General features: G+C 47.8%; 3 protein-coding genes across 12 annotated transcripts in view; 1 reads left to right on the forward strand and 2 right to left on the reverse strand.

The window, feature by feature from the left end:
• LOC125928569 (elongation factor 1-alpha 1-like) overlaps positions 1-217 on the reverse strand; it is a 657-nt gene extending 440 nt beyond the window's left edge. Inside the window, exon 1 of the mRNA XM_049639315.1 lies at positions 1-217. This exon is cut by the window's left edge and continues 440 nt beyond it. The gene's annotated coding sequence lies outside the window, so the exon portion shown is untranslated.
• ATP5MF (ATP synthase membrane subunit f) overlaps positions 1-25,700 on the forward strand; it is a 616,357-nt gene that overhangs the window by 405,993 nt on the left and 184,664 nt on the right. The gene's annotated exons all lie outside the window — the stretch shown is intronic.
• The window catches only part of TRRAP (transformation/transcription domain associated protein), a 114,088-nt gene that overhangs the window by 13,502 nt on the left and 74,886 nt on the right, over positions 1-25,700 (reverse strand). For 5 of the 10 annotated variants that reach the window (XM_049639240.1, XM_049639241.1, XM_049639244.1 and 2 more), the window contains exons 51-65: positions 24,523-24,669; positions 21,451-21,570; positions 20,967-21,254; positions 20,661-20,798; positions 19,911-20,023; positions 19,387-19,522; positions 16,277-16,468; positions 13,249-13,477; positions 12,392-12,657; positions 11,730-11,830; positions 7,805-8,006; positions 6,496-6,660; positions 4,706-4,796; positions 3,253-3,452; positions 2,196-2,457 (exon numbers count right to left, since the gene is read on the reverse strand). In XM_049639240.1, coding sequence (XP_049495197.1) covers positions 2,196-2,457; positions 3,253-3,452; positions 4,706-4,796; positions 6,496-6,660; positions 7,805-8,006; positions 11,730-11,830; positions 12,392-12,657; positions 13,249-13,477; positions 16,277-16,468; positions 19,387-19,522; positions 19,911-20,023; positions 20,661-20,798; positions 20,967-21,254; positions 21,451-21,570; positions 24,523-24,669 — 2,650 coding nt within the window. The remainder of the gene's footprint in view (positions 1-2,195; positions 2,458-3,252; positions 3,453-4,705; positions 4,797-6,495; positions 6,661-7,804; positions 8,007-11,729; positions 11,831-12,391; positions 12,658-13,248; positions 13,478-16,276; positions 16,469-19,386; positions 19,523-19,910; positions 20,024-20,660; positions 20,799-20,966; positions 21,255-21,450; positions 21,571-24,522; positions 24,670-25,700) is intronic. The other 5 variants (XM_049639246.1, XM_049639245.1, XM_049639248.1 and 2 more) reach the window with 3 other exon arrangements.

Here is a 25,700-nt window from a genome sequence, read left to right on the forward strand (position 1 = left end):
TGATGGTCACATAGTACTTGCTGGTCTCGAATTTCCACAGGGAGATATCAATGGTGATACCACGTTCACGTTCGGCTTTCAGTTTATCCAAGACCCAGGCATACTTGAAGGAGCCCTTTCCCATCTCAGCAGCCTCCTTCTCAAATTTTTCGATAGTTCTTTTGTCGATCCCACCACATTTGTAGATCAGATGCCCAGTAGTGGTAGACTTGCCCGAATCTACGTGTCCAATGACGACGATGTTGATATGAGTCTTTTCCTTTCCCATTTTGGTTTAGGTTTAGCGGTGGTTTTCACGACACCTGTGTTCTGGCGGCAAACCCGTTGCGAAAAAGCACACACTCCCCATTCTTATTCTCAGTTTGGTGCCACTGCAAACAAAATGGCTGTGACATTCATGGACGAGTTCGTGCAGGGAAAGAAGTCTTCATTCTCTGGGATAAATCTGACCTGTTTTTGAGCTTTCTCCCACCTCCTCACTGGGTTAGGTAGCAGCCAGCACGTGCGATACTGGCCGAAGACGGGATTGGGCAACTCTTGCTCCCTTGTGGGAACTAGAACGTGGTGCTTGGACCCAGAGACGGCCCTTCCTGGGAACGGGTGACCAGAGGGGATGCAGAGCTCGGAGTGAAGTATCTGAAACGCCCACACTTGGAAGAGGGTCAGAGCCTCACGGCGGTCGTCTCTCACAGTTCAGTTTTTAAAATTTTTTTTGCATCGACACCCAAATGACTTGTCTCCCTCTGAATGTTCTGTTTCAGATGACATTTGATTTAACCAGCAGACATTTTAAGGTAAAGACATACTAAACAGGGGCACCTGGGTGTCTCAGTTGGTTAAGCATCCAATTCCTGATTTTGGCTCAGGTCATGATTTCACAGTTTGTGAGTTCGAGCCCCACATTGGGCTCTGTCTGTGCCGAGTGTGGAGCCTGCTTGGGATTCTCTCTCCCTCTCTCTTTTTGCCCCTCCCTCACTTGTGTTCTCTCTCTCAAAAATAAACTTAAAAAAAAAAAAAAAAAAAGACAATGTCCTATTTTTTAAGTAAAATACAACAGTCTCCACAAAATTCATCTCAGACTTTTCCTTTTTCAGGAAAGACTGACAGCATGTCACGTGAACATCACAAGGAAAATAATCTAAGGTGACCAAAGTGCTTCAGGGTAAAAGATAGGAAAAGCTCGTATTTTATCGCTCAAAGAGCATCTTCTTCAAGGTGTGGGATCAGCAGGGGAAGCCCCTCGACCTTAAGGCGAGTCCAGTGTTACCTTTAATGCCCAGCTCACACAGCAGGGGAAGACACCCAGGGGCCCCGGGCTGCCTGGAATGATGGCAGGACGCACCCTATCCTGGATGGATCAAAAGTAAGTCATGGCTGTAGCTGCAAAGCATCCTGTGTAATTAGTGGGACATATTTTCTTTTATGTGATTTCAACAGAGTCTACACAGCGCAGGTTTCTAGCCGTGTTCTCTGTGACGCAAGTTGTTAAAAGATACTTTAGACGCACTGAGCCCCGGTGCTGGCCTGGGCTCCTCCGCCAGAGGGCGGGCAGGTTGGCAGGGTGGTGGCAGGACACAGGTGGCAAAGACAGCCTGCGTGGGGGACACGGTCGGCCCCTGTGCACACGCGCTGTGGGAACCAGGGCCCCCGTCTGGCAGATGAAGACTGAGGCCACGGGAGATCGGACCACCTCGCCTTCGATCACACCAGGCTGGAGCCAAGGTTCATACTCCTGGGGCTCTCGGAAAAGGCCTGGACCCAAACCAGGGACAAGTGATGACGATACGACCTCCTGGTCATTCTGCCACCTGAATCCACTATGAGTCTGAGCCCTACTTGTCACCTTGAGCCCACTGCCTCACCTCACACTGTTCAATTTTCCTACAAAAACCAAGTGTGGAGGGGGGGAGGGGAGGGAAGGGCAGGTTTAGCCTGAAACCCTCCTCTTCCCCACACCCTCCATCCCTCAGGCGGAGCCTGGTTCCAAACCTTAACCCTTCACTTCAGAGAAGGACGGGCAACCACAGGCTGGCGAGAGTCACTGTGACCTTGTGACCTGAGGCTACATTCTAAACAGAGTGCAACCAGCTCACCTAGTAGAGTGCTCACGAAAACAAAGAACTAGCTGGCTGAGATGTTAAAGACAGACCAAGAACAGCCAAGTGGAACTCTGTAGGTATAGGGAAGGGACTCACCGGTTGTGAACTGGCCCTTTAGCTTCTGGAAGACAGGGTCCTGGGCGGTGGCCTGTGCCCGCCTGGCCAGGGACTCAGAGGCCGCGCTGGAGAACATGGTCGAGACGTTGGACACGTTCTCTAGGCCCACTCCGAACGTGCTCACCAACTTCTTGACAAAATTTAGAGTGTGGGGGGTAATTTTGGCATCCGACACCGCTCCGCTTTTCTCAAATGCAACAGAGTAACATTTCGCCAGGCCCTGCTGGAGCTGCCTGAGAACCTAGCAGAAAGAGACCCAAGACAATGCACAAAACAGAGCTCCCAATTCAAGCGGCTAACCAACCACACGGCACCTGCTTGGCAGGTCCCACCACCGCCTCCCGGCACACAGCACGTGTAAAATCAGACAGCACAGAAGGGACAGAACGCCTGTGCACTCCACGGTGTCAGCTGAGTTTTTAATGATGGGGACTAAGTGTCTTGAACATTAAAAAAAAAAAAAGAGAGAGAGAGAAAGAAAAAAACCCAAACCAAAACTCCACTTTTTGGGTCACACACATACCCTTCTGTTGTTGGAAAACCCTTTCTATGCAGCCAGTTCTGAAGTTACTGCTGCGTGTCTGACACACACATAGGTAACAGTAACAAGGGGGCCTCTGGGCCAACAAGATGAACATCTAGATAACAGGGCTCATCACTCTGTCATCAGCTTGCACTGCTAACACCACTAAGGAGAGGGCCTGGCTGTGGAAAAGCTCACTGGAGGACCAATTCCGCCTCTGCTACCTACACCTGCACCCAGCGCACACCCACCACCGCCGCGGCCCGGGGAACTGCTGCTAAGTGATACTTAATTGAGCACAGTAATAAGCACGTCAAGGCCAGCGGAACTTTCTCAATTTCACCTCCTTCTCAACTTTCCTGCTTCAAATATTTGGGGCTGCATTAGTGCGCAAACATTAACTATCTGCTTACTCTACTGTTCGATTCGACAACACAGACATAAATGAGCAGGCACCCAATCTGAAGGCAACACGGCCCAAAGCACACGGGACGACGGGTTCTCTGCACGTACCTCTTCGTGCCAGTTTTCTCTGAACCAGACCATCTGATCGACGATGCCTTCCAGGGAAGACAGAAGTGTTGGGTGCAGTTCTCGCTGCATGTGCATGATTCGGCTGCAGCGCCACATTGGTGCTGTTGCTCTTATGGGCCCTGGATCTGATGCAGAATGGGACTGGTTACCCACTGAACTTGGCTGCTGCTGTCCAGAATCTGAGAGCAACACACACAACGCCAATGTCAGCGCAAAACTGGCCCGATGCGAGAGCTCGGTGCTCTAGAGGACCCATCGGCCAAAGCAACGCTGTTCCTGCCGGCGTGTTAGCACATCACGACAGCCGGCTCCCCGGGGGCTGGGTGGGAGCCGCCCCGGCTCCGCGGAGAGGTGCACCGAGGGACTCAGGCCCGCAGAACGCCACTGCCTACAGCCTGGCCTCCAATGTGTCAGCGGAAAGCGAACGGGCCCGTGTGCTGAGCGGTGAAGTGAGGTGAGGGTGCATGAGTGTTCGTGGTCCTCTCCTTTTTAACTTGGCTCAAAGCTTGAGCATTTTTTAAATGTTTGGAAAAAAATTCTTCACATTCCTTGCAGACAGCTCAGGGAATCTGAACGTATTTAATGGGCAAGTCTCCATGTCCTCATTGAGGAAAGCCAGACCATGTACGTTAAAAAGGTATTTTTAAAAATACAGTCATCTGCCATGTGAGAAATACGTCGTAGAACCCAAGGGCCGTTTTTCTAGCTTCGGCTCAGTCAGAAGAAAAAAACCTTAATTTTCAAACGACCAAACCACACATCCACCTGGGTGTGGTGGCCGTGAGGCCAGCACAGAGACGTGCGTGCAGTCCCTGGCTCACCCAGCTCATCAGCCGGGGGTGCAAACGTGCCCAGTGGGTCAGGTCACCTTTTTAAATAGTCTCTGCCCTTGCAGCATAAACGACCGGCTGTTAAAAACGTCCTGAAGCAAAGGGGCTTCAACTGCTCACACAGTACCATGTGCAGTGGGCAACTGAAGCCATTAGTAAGTTATTCACATATGAGTACTGTTCAATATGGATTAAAACCCTTCTGGTTTGAGTAAATTTTCACAACTGGCAAGACTGATTTCTATGCGGATTCTTCTGACAGCAGAAGATATTTCTTACAAAGGACACGTACAGTAGGTGACACTTACATTGCTTACCAGGACGCATTACTGAACTTTACAATTTGAGGTAAAAATTTCATATATTTTTTTCTACTTATGGACCAAATCACTCAGGTAAACAAACCCTATTAAACCACAGCAACGGCAAACCATCGACTTCCCTCAGTGATCAGGTTTTGCCTCCCAGCCCCGAAGTGTCCTCTCACTGGCTAGAGACAGACAGGCTGAGGGCGGGAGCGTGTCCACAGCCGTCGGCACATGGAATGCCCCCACGCAATGAGCCCTCCGCGGTCTGGCCAGCTGGCCCCGCCCGAGACATACCGCTCTTGTAGCGTTCCCGCTGCTCTATTTTCAGGGTCAGGTACAGGGTCCGGATGGGAAAGTAGACCGCCTGGGGATACACGCGTCCAACCTGCTCAGAGACACGGAGCATAAAGAGCACTGCTCACCACTGTGCTTCTAGATGAGGACAATCTGTATGGAAAATAACTTGTCGTTCATAAATGGTGGGTGGGGGTCTGCATCTGGACCAAGGAGGCAAAATACTATACCACTGAGCTAATACATGAGTTCGGATTAAACAGCAGGTAAAATACCTAGTTTCCCTCGAAAGGTCTGAGAGAGATCAACGTGGTGCCCAACTGGTTCTGCCTAGGGACGGACGGTTAATGACAGAGAAACCACTTTCGTTTGATTTGGTAAATCTGAGGAGGGCAAAACACACTGGTCCCTGGATCCTACTTGGGTAAGTAACAGGGAAACACAAAATGACACCAGTCAGTCTTTCTGTTAGGCAATTCACTGGGAACCGATTCTATTAGGTTCATTAGTGAAGAACTTTACTGTACGTGACGTCAGCAAGGAGGATGCTGAAAATTTTCTATTTAAGATAAGAAACAACAGTCTTACCAAACTGGGGCTTTATGGCTTCCTCAAAAGGTCTGAATAGCTACTATCATGTTACTCACACTCTTCAAAATGTGCCCAGAAGACACCAATGACATCTAGCTCTAGACGTTCAATGAGGACAATACCAAATGGACTGAATCGAGCAGATAAACGTCAAGCAAAATGCCAGCATCCAGGAACATAGCTGCAGTCTCTCGAGGGAAAAAGTAAACCCATTTCTGGGTACAACGTGCATGATGCATCTCATGTAAAGACAGATGAGTGTCATATTCCTAAACGCTCAGTTGGGAGCCACTTCATTCATGAAGTCAGTCACGGGGCTAACTTTACAGAAAGAAACACAGTCAAGGGGACTGTACATGAGACAGAACAGTCTCCAAACGTCTACTGTCTGGGTCCTTCCTCTACCCAGCAGGCTTCTCACAGAAGAGGGACAATCTGAAATCATCTCAACTAATGGTCATGAAAGCCCACAGGACCCCAGTGTGTCCCATCTCCAAAGCCCGTCCCCAGTGCACACAGCTTTCACCCTGCACAACTGCACAAGGTGGGACAAGGCTACCATTATGCTGACTTCAGTTTGAAGGGAGGCTCCAAAGGGTTCCGGCACGATGATGGGAAACCAACTACGATGAGATACGCATTTCACTGTATTTCAGAGTAACCACTAGTAACTGTACGTTTTAAGAGAATGCTTGTTTCATCTGCATCTTTATGTGGCATCATACGTAAGCAAAAAAATTAGCATTTTAACACATAACAACCGAGTGGCTTATTTCACTGCAACCTTGACCTATTCTTCAATCGTTTCTTTTTTTTTTTCTTAAGGCTTTTATTTTTTGAGAGAGAGTGAGCGAGTGAGCAGGGGAGGGACAGAGAGAGAGGGAGACACAGAATCTAAAGAAGGCTCCAGGCCCTGAGCTGTCAGCACGGAGCTCAGAGCCCGACACAGGGCTCGAACTCACAAACTGCGAGATCATGACCTGAAGTGAAGTTGGATGCTTAACACACTGGGCCACCCAGGTGCCCCTAATTCTGCGATCACATCTAATTGTGCTTCAGATCAAGTGATGTCTAAATGTGTACATCTTCCTATCTTTCACTTATTTTCAGTGTTTTGAGCATGCACCTTCTTTCCAGAAAAAACAATGTGAGATGAAGACATAATTTTCTTGTGAACAAAGAGACCTTGTTATTCGCACCTGGCTAATAAGGTTCAAAAGCAGCTTTCCCTCGGAGCCAACCAGGCAGGTGAGCAGCTGGGGGATCCAGGCCAGCCACTGGATGGGCGGCACGCCGATGCAGTACTTGTCGACAGCATCTGCCAAAGTATTTTTGTCGTCATCAAAACTCAGAAGCCACAGCACCTAAGACAGGAGGAAAAATCCTAGAGGTGAATAAAGATTGAGGCCCTTAATCCGGTGCCTTTTTCCCAACATAGCACATAGAATAGCCTTATGGGCAATGTGTGAAAAGTACGTACGAAATGGCCAATGCTGCTAAACTTCACGTATAAATCACAGACGGATAAAACCCCAAGTGTGCACACGGTCCTTATGTAGACTCAGCATTACTGCCAATCATTAACTGCCCCAACCTGCCGGCGACCAGTGGCCAGTGACCTCCGAATTCACACTCATGACCTCACCAAAACAAAAGGGCCTTTTGCCAAAAATCTCTGATGAACAGCACCCCGGCGTCAGGTGGGCCACACGCGGCAGCCTGGTGTCCACTGTCTCCAACAATTATATTGAGAAGTAGGCAAATCCGAAGTCAGATACTTAGGCAGCTTCTTTGCATCACTATAGCTAGTCTGTGTTTCTAGGGTCACTTTTAAATACCAGGTGCTGACATTCATTCCAGATGTTGACGTCAAATCAAGGAATCCTAAGAAACCCAAACCCTTAACGGACAAAACAGAAAAGCAGAACTTACTCCAAGTTTTCTACAAGGATTAATTCTGGGTTTTGTTTCTGTTTCTTGAATATATTGATAAGAATTACGTAAGTAAAAAGACGAGAAGCCACGCTGAGGAAGCAGCCTCAGGGTCAAGCAGTCACCCTCGGCATGGTCCATGGCACGGTGCTGGGGTGATATGGGACAAGAACTCTAGCAGCTGTGACCTCACCCTGCAGTGTCTGTGGAAGTCAGAGGATCCCACGCCCCCTGCGACTAGAGCTGAGCAGCTCTGTGACCATGCGCACCTTCCCTGCAGGTGAGATGTGAGCATCTATGGGGTGTCCGGCAGGTAAGCACTGCTCCCCCCCCCCCCCCCCCGCCGACAGCCTCCCCGGCAGTCTCCAGAGGGAGACCCCAAAGAGAACACTGGACTCAAGTTTTCTTAGTTCGCAAATGGAACGATGACAGATGCTGTCAAGAGTGACGGGGACCGATGGTGCAGGCGTGAGACAGTCCCCCCTACCCCAGCACGGATTAGGAAACAGCCGATTCCTCGTGGAAGCCTTAAGGCTACTGGAGGCCTTCGGGGAAAACTGGTTCTTTCGTTCTCACCTTGGCTAAGTATTTCCTCGATTTGCTCTCATTCTGATGCCGGCAGGCGTGCAGGTAACAGGTGATGGCGGACACCCCGAGGTGCAGCTGCCGCTCCTTCACGAAGATGTTCTCCAGGTAGTCGCCCCACATGGCCCAAGCTTTCACCAGCACGTCGTGCATTTGTACGGCTGCAGAAAAGGCTTTGTTTGCTTCCTCAGATCTGAGAGGACACAAATCAGAGCATAATTATTTTTAGGTGAGCTTTGTGTAACATAAAACCAAGCATTTTAAGATGGATAATTCAATGGCGTTTAGTACACTCAAAATGTCATACAACTGCTACTCAATTGGGTTCCAAAACACTGTCATCATCCCAAAACGAAACCCACACCACGGAGCAGTCGGTCTCTGTTTCCCCCAACCTTCAGCCCCTGGTGACTGCCAGCCAGCTTTCTGGCTCTGTGCCTTGACCTTACCTGCATGGTTCGTATAAACGGGATTATGTATCATGTGATTTTGCGTCTGGCTTCTCTCAGCACAGCATCTGAGGTTCACCTATGTTGTAGGCAGCGTCAGCCTCTTGTTCCTTTTTACGTCTCACTTCTGTCTGTTGCACTGCTTACCCGTTCACTTGAGCTGTTTTGCCAAGTTTTGTCTGTGCCGGCTACTGTGCACAGAGCTGCTATGAACACTCGTGAGCAAGTGCCTGCTTGAGCACCATTCCTTATTCTCTTGCCTATGCATCTAAGACTGGAATTCCCAGGTCATAGGATAATTCTGCATTTAATTTTTTGAGGAGCTGACAAACCATTTTCCACAGTGATTGCACCATGTCACTAGCTGCAAATAAGAGACAGTTTTGCATCTTCCAACAACGTACAAGACACAAAAGAACTAGATATTCCTGGCCCTTGTGAATCTAAACGCAGATCGAATCCAACCGCATGAAAAGGATCATACACCATGATCAAGGTCAAATGAGATTTATTGCAACACAAGGTGGTGATCAACAAACAAAAAGTCAGCCCATGTGACACATCACATGAACAGAATGAAGAGGAAAAACATGGAGCCCATCAGTTGGTGCAGGAAAAGCATTTGATGAAATCCAACACCCTTTCATGATAAACACGGCCCACGAACCAGGTATGGAAGGAAACTACCCTAACAGAATAAAGGCCACACACAAAAAGCCCCTCGGTAACATCACAGTCAGTGCGGAAAGGCTGAAAGGTCTTCCTCTATGATCAGGAACAAGGCAAGAACTTTCACCACTTCTCCTGAACTCAGTATTGAAAGTCCCAGGTAGAGCAATTAGGCAAGAAAAAAGCAAAGGCATCCAGATTGGAGACGAAGATGTACAATTATCTCCATTTGCAGATGACGCGATCTTACGTAAAGAACACCCCCAAGAATCCACACACACACACACAAAACGATCAGAGTAAATAAACACTTCACAAAGTTGAAAATGTAAGAGAAGTATACAAAATTCAGTTGTATCTCTATACTTTAGCAATGGAGAATCTAGAAATAAAGTTAAGAAAATGATTTACAGTAACATTAAGATCTTTTAGGAATCATTTAACACCAAAAATGCAAGACTTGGACGTTAAGAGCTATAAAACACTGTTAAATGAAACAAAGATAAACACCTCTTGTGCTCCTGAATGGGAAGATTTAATATCATTATGATGACAATATTCCCCAAGTTAACCTACGGATTCAAGCTCTACAATCCTGGCTGCCTCTTTTACAGAAATGGATAACCTAACGTTCACGTGGAAAAATGTTAGCAACTCCAAACAGCCAACAATCTCAAACAAGAATCAAGCTGAAGAACACTTCCCTGTTTCAAACTTTACTGCAAAGCAACAGTGAGCAACACGGTGTGGCAGCCGTGTAAGGACAGACGTACATCAGGGGATGGAACCGAGTGTCCAGAAGCAAACCTGGATTCCTCTGGTCGACTAACTTTCAAAAAGGGTGCCAAGGTCATTCTACGGGGAAGTAAGTCTTTTCAAGGAATGGTGCTGGGACACAGTACGTACAAGTGCCAAAGAACGTATCTGGACCACTACCTCATGCCACGTATAAAAATTAACTCAAAATGGTTAAAGACCTAAATGCAAGAGCTAAACCCGTAAGACTCTTTCAAGAAATCACAGAAGTAAATCTTGTGACCGTGGGTTCGGCGGTGGGGTCTTAGCTATGGCATCAGAAGTACGAGCAGCCTAAGAAAACGGATGCACTGGACTTCGAAACGAGAGGCTGTGTGCGTTGGGGGCACCGGCAAGAACATGAGGCGTTGCAGTGACACACCCGACAGAGAGACCTTCGTCCACACGTGTAAGAACTGGAGCTCGAAGGTAAAAAGTCAGATAGTCCAACTAAGAAATGGGCAAAATAACCGAACACACGTCTCCGGGGAGAAGAATAGATGCTCAACACCACCCACCACCAGGAAAAGGACGGTCAACACTGCAGCGAGGCACCAGCATGGCCATGATCAGCAAAGTGGGAAGTAATGAGTGTTGGCAAAGATGCGGAGAAACTGGAAAGCATGGAGACTGCTGGTGGGAATGTAAAATGGAGCAGCCACTGCGTAAAACCATTTGGCAGATTCTCAAAAAGGTAAGTGCCACGTGACCCAGTGATTTCACCCTGAAGTATGTGTCCCCAAGACCAGTGAAAGCACATGCTCACACAAAACCTTGTACGTGAACGTTCACAGCAACATGACTCACAGCAGCCACGAGCAGAAACCATCCAAATGCCCATTAACTGTTGAGCAGATAAATAAAATGTATAGACACACAGTGGAGCGTTCTTTACCCACAAAGTGGAGCAAAGCACTTGCATCGGCTACAGCACAGACAACCCTTAAAACCATGATGCTGCGTGAGAAGCTGGGCACAAAAGGCCACAGACTGTATGGTTCCGTTTATACGAAATGTTGAGAATGGGCACGTCATAGAGATAGGAAAAGATTAGCAGCTGTCAGGGGACAAAGGAAGGAGAAAATAGGGAGTGACTGCTAACAGGTATGTGGTTTCTTTTGGGGATGATGGAAAGGTTTTAGAAATAGCAGGTGGTGATGTGTACAACTCTGTGAATGTACTAAAACCCACTGAACCGTATGCTTTCAAATGGGTTATTTTATGTCATATGAATTTAAAACACTAAAAACAACAACAAAAAAAACCCAAAAAAAACTTTTACTTTGACAAAATCACTTCCTTATTTAAAATAAGCTAAAGAAGTAACCCCTATTGTTGAAAACGTGAGAGTTTGAGAGCGCTTCAAACTCTACATACGGCATCGAGCAGCATCTTGTCAGTATATCTCATTTGTACACTTCTTATAAAACTTCATCTGATGTGCATTTCTGCAAAACAGGATTCTGTGACCTTTTTCTGTAATGCACCAGATGATAAGCAGGTTTAGGCTTCGTGGGCCCAACAATTTGTCACAACTGTGGCTGTAGTGTGAAAGTGGCCACACAGGCAGTGTCAGTGGGGATCGGTGTGTCCCAGCACATCACTTATAAAAACCAGATCCTGGCTGGGTTTGGCCTGCATGTTACTACCGACTGGTCCCCTGCTCTAAAACAGGAAATGTCTCCATAAAAGGAATGAAATCACCTCTGGTCCAAAATGTCATGCTGCGAAAATGGGGAAATGAATCCATGCCATCAGCATTTTTGTGTTCAAGCAACTCATTTAAAAAAAAAAAAACGCCTCTAAGTTCTATACATCAAACTGGCTTACCAATCTGCCGCAACTTACGATCTTCACAGAGATAGGACACCTGAAACATCACACCTGACAACTGTCACCGAACCATACAGACTTTGAGCTTCACAGGCACTTCAAGTTATAAAAAACTATTTACATAATCTGACGAATTTTCCTCTTACTCTCCTTCTACGTAACATACATACTTGTTGATCTGAGCCAAGAACATTCCCTTCAGGGCGTAAAACTCAGCAGTCATCTCTTTTGTGAAGTATTTTAGGTTTGTAGATTCAATAACTTCAAGGCCCTGTTTAAAAACAAACAAACAAAACAAGTAGGAAAAGAGTTACTGAAATTTCATCAAAATATTTAGCTAGGCGGTAAGCCCTAAAGGTCATCGACAAGTGTACGTGAAGTTGACAGCAGACCTCGCCCACCACAAACAGCTCTAGATGGACAGACAGACAGCTCCTAAGTGAATTGCTAAATGCCAGATTCAGTGCTGGACACCTTAAAGGATACTGTTTTTTTCTATAACTTTACGCGTCTAGTTTGTCTCTTCGTTTTTATTAACGTTCCTCTGATTGTCGTCAAAATCTCCCTTATACCCCCATAATCAGTTTTTCATTTTCTTTCCTTACATAACCTTAACCAAGCGTAGTATAGAGCTGAGACCATAAAATGTACTTCAAACGCTCCAGTGCTTTCCTTTCCCTTTCGGTTTTTGAAAGGACAGTTTCCCACTAACGACACTGTGCTTTCAGAAAGTTCTGGCTCGCTTTCCCTACAATCTGCACCAGGAGTTCGCACGTGGGCACTCGCTCTTCGCCGGACCACCTCAGCAAAGGGGCTTCCGCTGTCACTGTACCTGCATACACTCGTTCTTCCCCATGACTCCTGCCAGCTGGAGGTAGCATTTGACTTGCTGTCGAATCTTCTGGAAGCAATCCACAATAGGCACAGTTGGAATAGTGTGAATACGACTTAGTATGTCCAGAGCTACATTGACCAGTCCTTGTTTTCGGGCAATCTTCCCATACTGGATGATCGCAGAAGCAGACGCATGCACCCCGAGCATGGCATTGTTTGAACTTGGATCGTGCTGAGAACTGTTTTCATATGCAGTTACAATCGCTAGAGAGCAAAGAAAAGAGCTATCAGTCCCCGCGCAACATTTCTCAAAGTGTTCCACGATAAGGCTTAAATAAAAAATGAAAAACACACACACATGGCTTATGAAAACGGGAAGCTCTGTGATAAACCCGTTACCTTTCCTTGCATTTTACACAAAGAAAGTATTTTACGCAAGAGTAAGGTGTAAAAAGCGCTGACTAGTGAGCTGAGCATTTACCATCGTGGCTAACTAAATGGCAAAGGTGGCTCTAAACAGAAGTCTGGCGGGGTGAGGGGATGAGCCAAAAGGCCCAGGAAGACTGGAGAAGCCTCCACACGGCCACCTTCAAGTGGCTCTTCCTCGGGGACCTTCACCACGAGCGCCACACCCCGGAGCTCCGATCCCCCAGCCTGCACCCCAGCAGCTCCTGTGCCAGCAAAGTGTTAACAGGGTGGGGAAATCTCCCCACCTTTCACTGCCTTCACTTCTACCCTTGCCATACCAACCACCACCTACCCAACCTGCCAGAAAATAGAAAATCTGGTAAAAGAAAAAAAAACACGACAAAACCAAGACATGAAACCAGAACAGTGGGGTGTCTGGAAAATTACATGATGAATGCATGCCGGACCAGGTAGGTTTACCCTGGTAATGATGCTGCCTCCACATGAACACGCTGCTCCAGTGGGACAAGTCATCAGACACGATGGGCAGCCGGTTCCTCCAAGTCTTCACCACCGTCTTCATGTCATGTAGGCTATTGTTCCGGCCCAGGTTGGTCGGCTGCAAGCCTGCGTTTATTTGTGCAGCTTCCTGAAGCTCAATGATTTGCTGGGCTGCCTGAATGGGACCGGCAGAAGGGATTCCACGGTAAGCATTGAAGGGCACATGAGGAACATAAATCAGAGCCCTTCAGCAATCCAACGACTGTCAGGCTGTCACGACTCACCGAGGAAGCTCTCCAGCTCGTATAGACACCTCAAGGCCACGCTTCACTTACTCTTCACCCCAAAGTGTGCTCTTGTGCTCCCCCCACTTTTAAAAGCTCAGCTCTGCGGCTACTGCGATAGGAGAGGGACGACAGTGGTGTGGGCAGCACACCTTGCTAACGGCAGTCCCCCCACACTAGTTCTTTCCCATTCCCTCTGCCACCAACGAAGTGTGGCTCTCCTACCGAGCTCGGACCACAGCAGCCTGGCCCCCTGCCCTCAGGCCCTCCTTCCAGCAACTTAAACCCAGAGCCACACCATGCATCTGAAAACAGGATTCACAGGTGATCCCTTTGGGCTGGCACATACATCTTCAGTCATGTCTCTCGTGGGTCTGTCCAATTCATTGCCCTTTACACCCTGATGAGTTGCTGGCTCCAAACTGATGGAAATGCCCTGGCACAATCCCGATCCTATCCAAATCCTACCTGGAAGGTTCTACTCCCTCCCACAGGGATTTCTCCCTTCTCTAAATCCTGTGTTTACTCCCTGTCCTACCACACGGCACTGAATTCTTGTTTTAAGTTTTGCTTCTTATGGCTGCCCTCTCTCCAGCTGGATCCTCCTCTGGGGCAGAATTTTTGTTTCAAAAGTGTTACATCCTCGCCAACATGGCACTAGGCTTGGCACCTGCTAGCTCGTTGACTGAGCTTAGTGGTAGACACTGCCTGCATGAATCTCTGCTCTCTATCCGCACCTCAAGTTCAGGGCATTGCCTTCAGTGTCCTGAAACCTCCCTCTCACCAAAACCTCACCAGAAACCCAACAGTGGGGTATTTCTTTTACAACAGCTTTACAGACATACAATTAAAATATCACTGAAATCACTCAAGTTTTCAGTTCAGTAGTTTTTAATATATTCTCAGCACTGCAGAATCATCAACAGCACCTAAGTATGGAACATTCTCATCACTCCCCACAGCGGCCCTGGACCCGTTCAGCGGCCTCGCTGCATCCTTCCTCCCCACGAAGGTGACAATCGCTGGCCTGCTCTGTCTCTGTGGAGTGCCCTATCCTGGGCACTTCTCCTAAGTGGAGTTAGACGGCATATGGCCTTCTGTGCCTGGCTTCTTCACTCAGGGTATTTCTAAGGCTCACCCACCTGTACCAGGACTCCACTCCTTCGTACTGCCCAGACACGCCACTTTTTATCTACTCGTCAGTGGAGGGTCACGTGGCTAGTTTCCACATTTTGGCTATTTAATGTACACTATGCTGCTGGGAACATCGGCATACAAGTATTTGTGTGGTTGTGTTTTAATTTCTCTAGGATTGAAACAGCTGTCATATGGTCATTCTACACTTCATATTCTGAAGAACCGGCAGACTGTTTCCAGGCTATTTTATAATCCCACCAGCAGTATAATGTGGGTTCTAATTCCTCCACATCCTCACCAACATGTTACTATCTTTTTTATCCTAGTAGGTGTGAAATAGTATCTTGCCATGGTTTTGATTTGCATTTTCCTAATGACTGATGCTGAGCAGCTGTTCCCTTGCTTGTAAGATCATCTGTACATCTCCTTTGTAAATGAAATTGGGTTCCTTATCAAATTTGGGCAGTTTTCAGCCCTTATTTCTTCAAATGCCCCATCAGCCCCTTTTCTGGCTTCATTCCTTCTGGAATCCCTACTATGGTTAAATACGTTGGTACACTATTTCTATATTATTTGTAAAATGCACCCACTTAAGTCTCTGCTCAGTTAGCTCTGTGGTCAGCTAGCTAACCAGAGATTTCCCCAAAGACCAGAACCAGTTAAGTCTCTCGGCCTTTGCTGAGGGGCCGTGTGCCTGCCCTGGCATGCATTTGACACTCAACCAGGCGATTTTCAGTCCTGCCTTAGCTGTCACTTCCTGCTTATACAGAGCCTCAAGGGCAGCCAGAGGGGTGGGAAGAAGGGGGTTCTATGGAGAGAAGCAGCACATGTGAGGGGCTGTGGGGAGAGACTGCGTCAGAGCTGAGCAGCTGAACAGGTGGCCTGTGTGGCTGGAACACACTGTCAGCAACAGGGAGATGACCCACAGAGGAAGAGGCTAAGGCACAGGCTAGACCGGCAATCTTTTTTTTTTTTTTTTTTTTTTTTTTATTTTTGGGACAGAGAGAGACAGAGCATGAACGGGGGAGGGGCAGAGAGAGAGGGAGACACAGAATCGGAAACAGGCTCCAGGCTCCGAGCCATCAGCCCAGAGCCTGACGCGGGGCTCGAACTCACGGACCGCGAGATCGTGACCTGGCTGAAGTCGGACGCTTAACCGACTGCGCCACCCAGGCGCCCCTAGACCGGCAATCTTAAGGGTCTCTGAGGACGCAGGACTTTTTAGGCTGTGCAGTGGCATCACACATTGATGGTGGCACAGGGGACGTGAAAGAAAATGCCTAGAGCAAAATTAAGAATCCTCAAAGTCACTCGTGGGATGTCATCTGTCATTTACAGGCCACAGAAGCTCCCAAAAGAGAAGCCACATTTCATCCCTCAGGATTGAGACTCTGGCCTTCCTTTCGCTGAGGACCAGCTTGAATGAGAGAGGACAGGACAGGTGAGAGGATCTTCCTCTCGGTCATCCAGGTCAGTTTACGGACCTAAGCCTGGCCAGGGGGTGGCCTGCTGTGACGGCCCCCGAGACCGCCCGAGGACACGCGCGTACCCACCTGGAGAAGAGGCGTGTGCACGTGCGACACCACGTGCGGCAGCCGCCGCCACTCGCGGATGGCCAAGCTGCTGGCCATCTCCACCAGGCGCTCGATGAAGCTGAGCTGCTGCTCCTCGGGGTGGCAGATAGCCAGGTACCCGCGGTACATGTTGACCTTCCAAGCCATCTCTTTGGGGCAACTTACTTCCACCTGGTGGTGAAAACACAGTGCGTGGATGCAATGGGCAAACTTCCTTTCAGTGTGAAGGGTCAACATGGTAGGCCGATTGTTTGGGAGCCAATTTTACAAGGAGATAAACAGACATTAAGCCATGAATAGATGCTTCTTTTCTTTTCAGAAGTCAGGCATGTAGGTTACATTTCCTAGATACTCTCCTTTTCCCAAAACCAGTGAGCACCCAAGTCTCTACAGGGTCCTCACTTTAAGGTCATTAGTGATTCCAAAAAAGAGGGAAACTGATCGCTGTTGTGATAGAAAAGATTAACGACCACCGCTCGGCTACAAAGTCAGCCAGAGAATTTCCAAAGTATTAAATATACGTTCAACTCCACTCGGATCGATATAATTTTGAATTGTTTCCAGTTCATAACTGTTAGCCTGAGAAACTAATCTAACTTGTTCCATGTTATAGAAGGAAGCAAAAGTCGATGGTTTAGGTTAGGAATATGAGAAAACACTCATAAATTTCACTGTCACTTAATTTCCCCTAGATTTCTTCTATCTTAGTTATCAGTTCTATTATGAAGCAGACTGAGCCCAGAGCGGTCACATTTCCTCTCGTTGGCTCTGACCCGGCCCCCCCTCCCCACACACACACACACATGGCCCAGAGCCACGTAAAGGCTCCACATGCTCCCCCTTTCTGCCCTCGAAAGCTCTATTTGCCAACCACCTGCTGAAGAAAGCATTACAACTTGTCTCATTTGATCAGTCTCTTACAGAGCATTCAAAAACAAATGATAAAAAAATTAAGGTCTTTTCAAAATAATCTCTGTGTGTTAAGAAGAAAGCATCTCTCCGTTGAAGGTATTTTATAGGATTCGATGTGAGACCAACATAACATTCATTCTGAAGCATCGTTAGCAAATAAACCCGATACACATTTTAGTGCCCTAATACCACCTAAATCACGCAAGTATGATGAGGATGGTGAAGACAGCGCCATCCTGCATTCATAGAACTCTCTGGCTTGTTTTTTCTGACACCTCACTTCTTCAAGCATGTTCACGTTCACAGCCTCTCTCGATCTCAATAACCCAATGATGGAAGAAATTCAGGAAGACAGACTTGTCAAAACATGTGCTTCTAATACAATCCTCTAAAATCACACCGACCTCACATTTTCTGGACTTAAACACTATCCAAGAAGATGGGCTTTTGTCAATCACCACACCTATCCTCCGTAAACCAAGAACACAGGCATCTCTTCTGTTTCCTATGCCGTTTATTAACCCAAACCAAGAAATAATGGTACTTCTGCAAGCAGCCCTGGAATCACAATGCACAGGAACGAAAACAGAAGTCATTTGATTTTTTTCCTTTAAGTATTAGTAAATGAGTAAATAATTTTGGACTATGAAGACTACTTGAATTTATTGCAGACTCCTAAGAATGTTTATTCACATACTTTGAGCTTTTTCCTAATCAGCATGTGCCTTACAAGTCTTTGGAAAATTATCAAGTGCTTCTGAAAGAAGAAATTCACTGATCAGATTATGGATAGCACGACGCTGTGTGTATTTGGCTAAGCGAAACCCTGGGAAGGGAGTAAAAAGGAAACATCAGATCGAGCTATAAATATTTACTCAGTAGAACGTAAATACATTTTGTCAGAAAAAAAAAAAAAATCTGTATTTTACCCATAACACGAGACTGGTCATCTCTGGGAGTAACAAACTCCCTGCATCAGATGAGCAATTTCCAGATCCCAACCCCAAAGTCAAGCCCTGTTCACACGGTCTGTGACCATCTCAGTTCCATGACCTTCTACACGTTTGTTAAAGAGTAACATCAGGAACCACAGTAACCACAATACAGGTTAAAATTCTGGACTCCTCATTTGCGAGAAAGCAGCCCCATAATCCCACGTGCTCTTGCCGTCTCCAAATGACAAGAGAAGAGGAAAATCAGTGGTGTGGATGTAACTAAACCCTACTGGGTAGAAGGGCAGGTGAGGACAGGACGGTAGCACTTCCTTCAGCTCAACCCCAAGCATGAACGTCACAGGGAAAAGGTGGAGAGCCGAGGAGGAGCAGGGAAGGAGGCCGAAGGGGAACAGGAGGAAGGGCCCAGATGACAAATGAGGAGCAAAAAGAACGGCTGCATCCGAGGACTGCCTAACGTGGGGTCCAGATGACACAGAGTCGTACCGTGCAATACTGCAGCTTTCGGGGCCTGATCTCCCCCAGTGGAGACAGAGGGAGCTGCACCTCTGTGCCCACCTTCCCGCTGGGTACTCAGTTCTGCTGGATGGAACTTCACCTTAAAAAACGTGGAGCTCAGGGCGCACCTGGGTGGCTCAGCTGGTTAAGCATCCGACTCTCAGGTCATGACCTCACAGTTCCCAGGATCCAGCCCTGTGTCAGGCTCTGCACTGACAGCATGGAGTCTGCTTGCGATTCTCTCTCTCCCTCTCTCTCTGCCCCTTCCCTGCACTTGTGTACCCACTGTCTCTCAAAATAAACTTAAAAAAAGAAGTGGGGCTCAACCAAGTTAATGACTCAAGTTCCGTTACACTACGCTGCTTTCACTCGTGCGACACAGAACACACTTTGTAACACCACATCACTCAGCAGACCTTACCGCCAGGCCCGGCCCGGGATGTGCCCTTGCGCCTGCACTTCCAGCCGTGCTTCTGCACCAAGTCCGCCTCGACGGACTACTACTTAATCTAACGCCTAGATGGAACCGATCCAGGAAAGGGCTTAGAGACGACCAAAAATAATGCCTGCTTCCCAAGTGCTATTTTTCATCTGCCAAAATGCCCAGTTTGCTCTAAGTGAGGAGAACACTCTAGAGACTTAGGGCTTTGTGGAAGGGACCCACGCGGCTGTGGAGAACATAATCTGGGCCCAGCGAGTTCTCAGGCAGCAGGAAAGTGGCCTCACCTGCACCAGTGCCTCCTTCATGGCGGTCCAGTTGGACACCCGCCAAGCACACTCGAGGACGAGGTAAGGGTTTATGTGCCCTTTGGACTGGCCATACTCCGTCAAGGCTTCCCATTGGTTCAACTCCTTCGAGCACCTAGAAGACCGGGGATTCAAGAGCACAAGGTCAGGTACCAACACACTCGCAGACTGAGACAGGGCAGGAGACGAGACATTAAGTCGTTTGTTGCCATTCCACAGAAGAAAACAGAAATCTTCCCCCCAGAGCAAATTTTTCCCCCAAGGTGCCCATGGCAGTGAGCCACCCGCTCTCTGAAATAACAGCTCCCCCAGAACACCAAGGGCTGCCCGCCACAACACAGTGGAGAGCTCGGAGAACTGGAAGAAGTTGTTCCTTTCTTCATAATAAGGCCATAGCGAAAGTAGCAAAGTCCCCTTTTAAAAACACACATGAGGAAATTTCAGAGACTTTTTTTACTGGATCTCTTCACGGACTCCTGAATGCATCAAGCACGCTGGCGTACCGAATCCAGTGGTCCTCCCAAAGCTGGTACTCTGGGAAGATAGCAGGGGACGCGTTACTCCTCTCATGCTCCTTCTTGGCTTTGTCCATTGCCTTCTCGTAAGATTCTTGTGCCTGGAGAAGTTAATCACGCTCTCAATTATTTAGGACAACCTGGACCTCAGGCCTGGGGGTGCCCTAAGCTCTTCTCTAAGATCATTGCCACCCGAGAGGCTCCACGTGCACAGGGAACAGGGATGGCCCCCGTACCTCCCGCCCCCTCGCCCGTCACAACAGACAGTGTAGAGACCGCCGAGCCCCAGGATGAATCTCTCTGTCCCTCAGTGAGGACAGCAGAGCCCAAAGCTCGTGCCTGTTCTGGAGTTTCTGCGGCTCAGTGTCCTACACAAGGCCGAGAGCCATATCCTGGGACAGCGGCCCAGGCTACATACAAAGGACAAACACGAGGATTAAGATTTCAACACTGAATGTAATCTACCTGCCACTTCCAACAGGACCACTGACTGCAGATAAAAAGCATCCACGTTAGCAACTAACAGTAAAGGATCGTGGACTGAGTTTCAAAAATGTTTGTGTCATGTATGTGTGTTTCTCTTCAACTGAGATTTCAATCAGAAGGCCTTTCTACGCAGGGTGTTTCAAATAAACACGTGAACTTATTTAACGTGAACTCTGGACTTGACAATGTTAGAAACCACCTCTCCTCCTCCATCCGGCTCGGCCGGCTCATTGGACACTGGGTGGTGGCTACCTGCTCAAAGAATCCGTGCTGCTCGTAAGCAATGGCAGTCGCTGTCTCTGAATACTTGCAACGCTTCTGCCACAAACCAGCCCACATATCTTCCTCTTGTAACAGAGAGTACAGTTCAGCCAGGGAGTCCAGGATCTCCTGAAAACAGAGCATGGTTTCTTGAGTGCTCCTGATAAAAACCTTTCCTCTTCCTCCCAATAAAGCAACGTCACTGGGCTGTAACTTAAAATCGCTCGGGAGAGGCTTACTGAAACCGTGAGGCCCCAGGCCAGGAAGACGTGACCCAGAAGACAAGGTGGGCCTCACCTGCTGGGGTGGAGTTATGCTCTCCTGCTCATAAAATTCCGTGGTTTGCTTCGGCTTAATCTGCAGACTCAGACCTTTCTCAAAAGCCTGGTGCTCCAGCATTAACGTGGACCGGAACCAGAGGTTGTGTGTCTTCCCCAAATACTTCAGAACGCAGGGCCTGATGGGAATTGGGGGGACACACTGGGACATGGCCTCGACGAAGCAGTTCAGCGCGCTGGGCTGACAATCCCGCTGCACCTGGTGGCTGCCGCTGCACAGGAACGGGCTGATCTCACCAGCCAGAGCCTACAAGCGAAGCACACGTGAACTGAGGTCTTCGCTCTCTTACACAGCATCTGACAACATTTGGGGAGGATTCACCATTAGTGAATGGGGCGTGGCTGCCTCATCCTTTGAAACTGAGCCAAGATTGTTTTCTTTCACCGAGATTTATCAACACCGAAAACCACATCTTCCAAAACAGGATGTAAGACAGACTCACGTGCTGCTGTCTGTCGGACAGAATTTTCCACAATCTGGGAAAAAGCTGGACCCACGTCTTTTCTGCCAGTGTTGTGGAAATGTGACAGAGCTGGACAAAAGCGCTGAGCAGTGCTCCCGTCTACGGAAAGAACAAAGGTCCATGTAACCACGCAGGGGTCTCATGTCCACGCTCAAGATACTGTTATCTCTGCTGTCTCATGCTTTATCAGACACTTATCCACTGTCAAATTTTCAAAGATCAAGTGTCATAGCAGAGCATAAACACAGATTCTGAGCATGAGGAACCCATGGGTGCTTAGGAGTCAGTGACGTGCCTACATATTTTTAACTTCTTTTAAATGTTTATTACTGAGAGAGTGAGTGTGCACACGTGGGGGGAGAAGCAGAGACAAGGAGACAGGATCCAAAGCAGGCTCTAGGCTCTGAACTGACAGAGAGCTTGATATAGGGGCTCAAACTCATGAACCATGAGATCATGACCTAAGTGGAAGGCAAATGCTTAACCGACTGAGCCACCCAGGCGCCTCTACATTTTTTGACTTTTAGGGCATTTTCTAACTTTTAAGGGCATTTTCTAACATGGTTTCACCACGTCCAAAAAGTATAAACGCAATGCTGACACAGATGTGTTAACAAGAGGCACAGGGACTCCATCAAAGCTGGAAACATGAAAGAGGAAAAGAGGAGGAGCACATGCATAGAAGGGAAGTTCTTGGCCAAAGAGTACAATTCTGCAGAACAGATCAAGAACTGAAGATCCAGAGTGTCTGCAGCTGATGGCCGGCGAGATGGAAAGAGCCAGGGTCAGGAACTAAAAGCCCGGATGGTGAATCAAATCCACAGATGCCTCTGACTTTGTCCACAGCTTTGCTGGTTTTCAAAGTCTGAATCGGCTGCCGATATTTCCTACAAACAGGCAGGTTTCAAGCCTGCTGGAAGCCCACTGGGCCCATGGGGCACACCTCCCCACAGAGACAGGGCTTCAGGGACACATGCGTCATGACCAGGCTCTCCTTTTTCCAACAGCAAACCGAGGAAGGGAAATCACCCTCATGTCCACATCTACTAAAAATGCAGAAAGCAAAGCTACGAACATTTCAAGGAACATGGGTGAAAACATTTAATAAGTGAAGAATGCTCCGGTTTGGTACTCGGGCTCCCCCATGAGGCAGACGGGAGATGAAACGACCACGGAGGACCTCGGTGGCTGCCCCTTCCTCCCCGGCCTCGGGGGCCTCCTGCCTCCAAGTCAATCTAGCAGAGACCGGAGCGCTGAAGGGCCACACGTGTTCACACACCTGCTGCTCATCTCGAGCCGTGAGTCGGGGATTCCACAGGTCCCCGGCCTGTACTCATTCACGCACTGTCACGGAGAGGCTGGTGGCTCTGCCAACGCCAAGGAGAACAGGAGGGGACACTGGCGTCAACACGTTTCTCACAGGGAGGAAGACAGCCAATTCTGGGACAAGACGCCCAGGGCAGAGAAGAGGGCAGGAGCGCCTGGTTCCATGAAGGACCCGACCCATTCACGTGCCTCCTAGCCCCTCTGGACTTAGAAACAAACTGTCTGGAGGCACCGACTGGCCCCTGACCACTTCACGGGTGGAGGGGCCTCGGGAAGGAAAATGTCAAGGTCAAACAGACTTATAAATGCAGTGACTTATAACCCCACCTTGCTCTACAAAAAACAGAAATATGAAAAATAACTTCCATAAACACGTGATAAAATAACATGAACGCCACTCTGACTTCTGAAGCCTCCTGGTGGCTTTCACTGTTCTCCACAGCACTCACCAGCCCACACAGCCACACCGATTTTACCTCTGTTTATTATTTCCCCCAGTAGAACAGGAGCCCCACGGGGCTGGTCCTCTTGTCTGTTTCATTCAGTCACACGAACTGCTAAAATGTACTCTGATCTTTCACAATGAGCTGATCATTAAACTTATGCCAAAGCAACCAATGAGTCAGTATCTACATGGTGACTTATCATGGTGACTGTCAGCCAAGAAAGGCCTTTGGGTTTGGGGGCACTGACCCACCACCCTTCTTTCCAGCAGAAATGACAGGAGGGACAGGGCCTATTAAGTCTTCAGTTGTGAACAAAAGTGTGTCACCTACATGTAAGAATGCTCTGCTTCCGTTCTGTGCACAGGAAGACGAAGTGTTGTGTTTATCCACACATAAACACAATGATCACTCAGATGCAAATTAAAAGTTTGATTTAACGCACAAATTCAGAATGGGTTACCAGAGAATTTTAAATGTACAAATTATCTGCGACAAGTAGTTTGTTTCTAGTTTTTTTCACCTAGGTCCTGATTTGAACAGAATCATTGCTGTTTCTTTGTAACACTCTTCAAAAACAACTTGGTGTACTGGCCTTAACCAATTCTTGTAGTCTTTAACTAAAAATCATCACTTCTATAATTAACCTAAGAGTCTGAGGAAGTCAAAAAGCTTCTAGCTGGCTATATCCCAAAACAGATGCATTTGGGGGCGCCTGGGTGGCTCGGTCGGTTGAGGGTCCGAGTCTTAATTTCGGCTCAGGTCATGAGATCGATGGAACCCCATGTAGGGTTCCGTGCTGAGCCAGAGCCTGCTTGGGATTCTTTCTCTCCCTGTGTCTCTGCACCTCCCCAACTTGTGCTTTCTCTCAAAAAAACCCAGAAAACAAAAAACAAAACAAAAGGTGCGTCTGGAGGACCTCTCCCTACAAAGTGAACTTCATTTACCATGTTAACCTATTCTCATTTTCTTTTTATTGCATTTGAAAAATAATTCAGCAGTGCCTCATCTTATATTTTTAGTAAACAATTTCATCCTTTCTTTCAAGGGACAGCAGTGGGAAAATTATTTTCTCCCACAAGATACTCTAATTCCTTCCTCAAATCTTTACACAGAATACCCACTTTAGTCTCACAGAATTATGATAGCGTCAACTGAAAAAAGTGAGAAAATACATCTAATTTGTAGAAGAAAACTTCACACTGCCGTGGGGTAATCCTGCTCTAGGATTCAAAATATTCAGGGGAGAAGACCACCACCGTCCCTCGGAAGCCACACAGACCTTCACCTCCCGGAGAGTGTCAAGGAATTTGTCGTGTCTGTTGGTTAACATGTGCAGTTGGTTTCCGATGTCCTTTTCAGAAAGCTCTTTGGTTTTGGGCGTGCTGGTCTGGTCTCCCGGGGCCAGCTCAATGTCAATCTCCACGTCCTGTGAAACAGAACACAAACAGGCAAAAACAAAAAGTCAGACAGTTAGAGAAAACCCAGTAAATAGCTCTTGCAAACTCCTTGTTACAGTTTTGGCAAGTAAAATTCTAGGCAGTTTCCCAGAATTTTAAAACTATGTAAATACTTTGAGCTCTAAAATAAACAAAGCAGATGGACTAGATCAGACTTCTCTCTAAATGACACTATGGAAAGATCACGGTTTTGCTCTTCTATTTGGATTGTGGAAAGCAAAATGAAAAAGTGCAAATTCTAAACAGTAAAAATAACAATGATAAGGAATTACAGCCTATCATTCCTCAAAATGCAGTACAGCTGCCTCGCTCATTCAGATTAAGAATATGGTCAGGGTCACTGCAGAGAACCTGTTGGCACAATGTTTTATAGGACTCATTCCCAAAAAGGAATAAACCCTTCTTTCTGTCTGAAGCCTCTGAGAAGTCACAGCCAAAATTCAATCATCAAGCAAGCCTCTGAGTTATCAACCATTTGGTATGTGCCCCTGAAAAACCACAACGACTTCCAAGTTGGCAATTTACTTCATACAGGAGAGTAACAGGAAGCAAAGATTGTATCACTAGATCATTTAGTGTTCAGCAACAGAAGGAGATTTTAAATTCTTATTTGATAATAGAATGAGTAGATATCCCACATTCAGGAGTGGCATCAGACTACCCTTTCAGAGCAAAGAGGGTGCCTCCTTTTGCAATCCTGGGTGGCTGCTTCTAAAACCCAGCACTCCGGGGAAAGACTGAGCTTCCAAGAGCAAACAACCTAAAGGAGACCCAAGTTTAAAGGTCTATGCCTGGAGCAGTGGCGGCTACTCCTCATGGAGCACTGAGGGCCATCGGGACGAAGACCTCGGCCTTGCTAGCCAGTTCTGGGCTCCAGGGCTGCCCCCGCCAGGACGAGATGGAGACTTGGGAGGTTCACAGCAGGCTGCTGGTAGAACCTGCTAGAGCCCTGGGAGGTGTCCCTCCCTAGGGTAGTGCTGTTAACACAACACGGCTTCTT

The sequence above is a fragment of the Panthera uncia genome, chromosome E3 (genome assembly GCF_023721935.1).
Source record: "Panthera uncia isolate 11264 chromosome E3, Puncia_PCG_1.0, whole genome shotgun sequence".
NCBI classification, from domain to species: domain Eukaryota; kingdom Metazoa; phylum Chordata; class Mammalia; order Carnivora; family Felidae; genus Panthera; species Panthera uncia.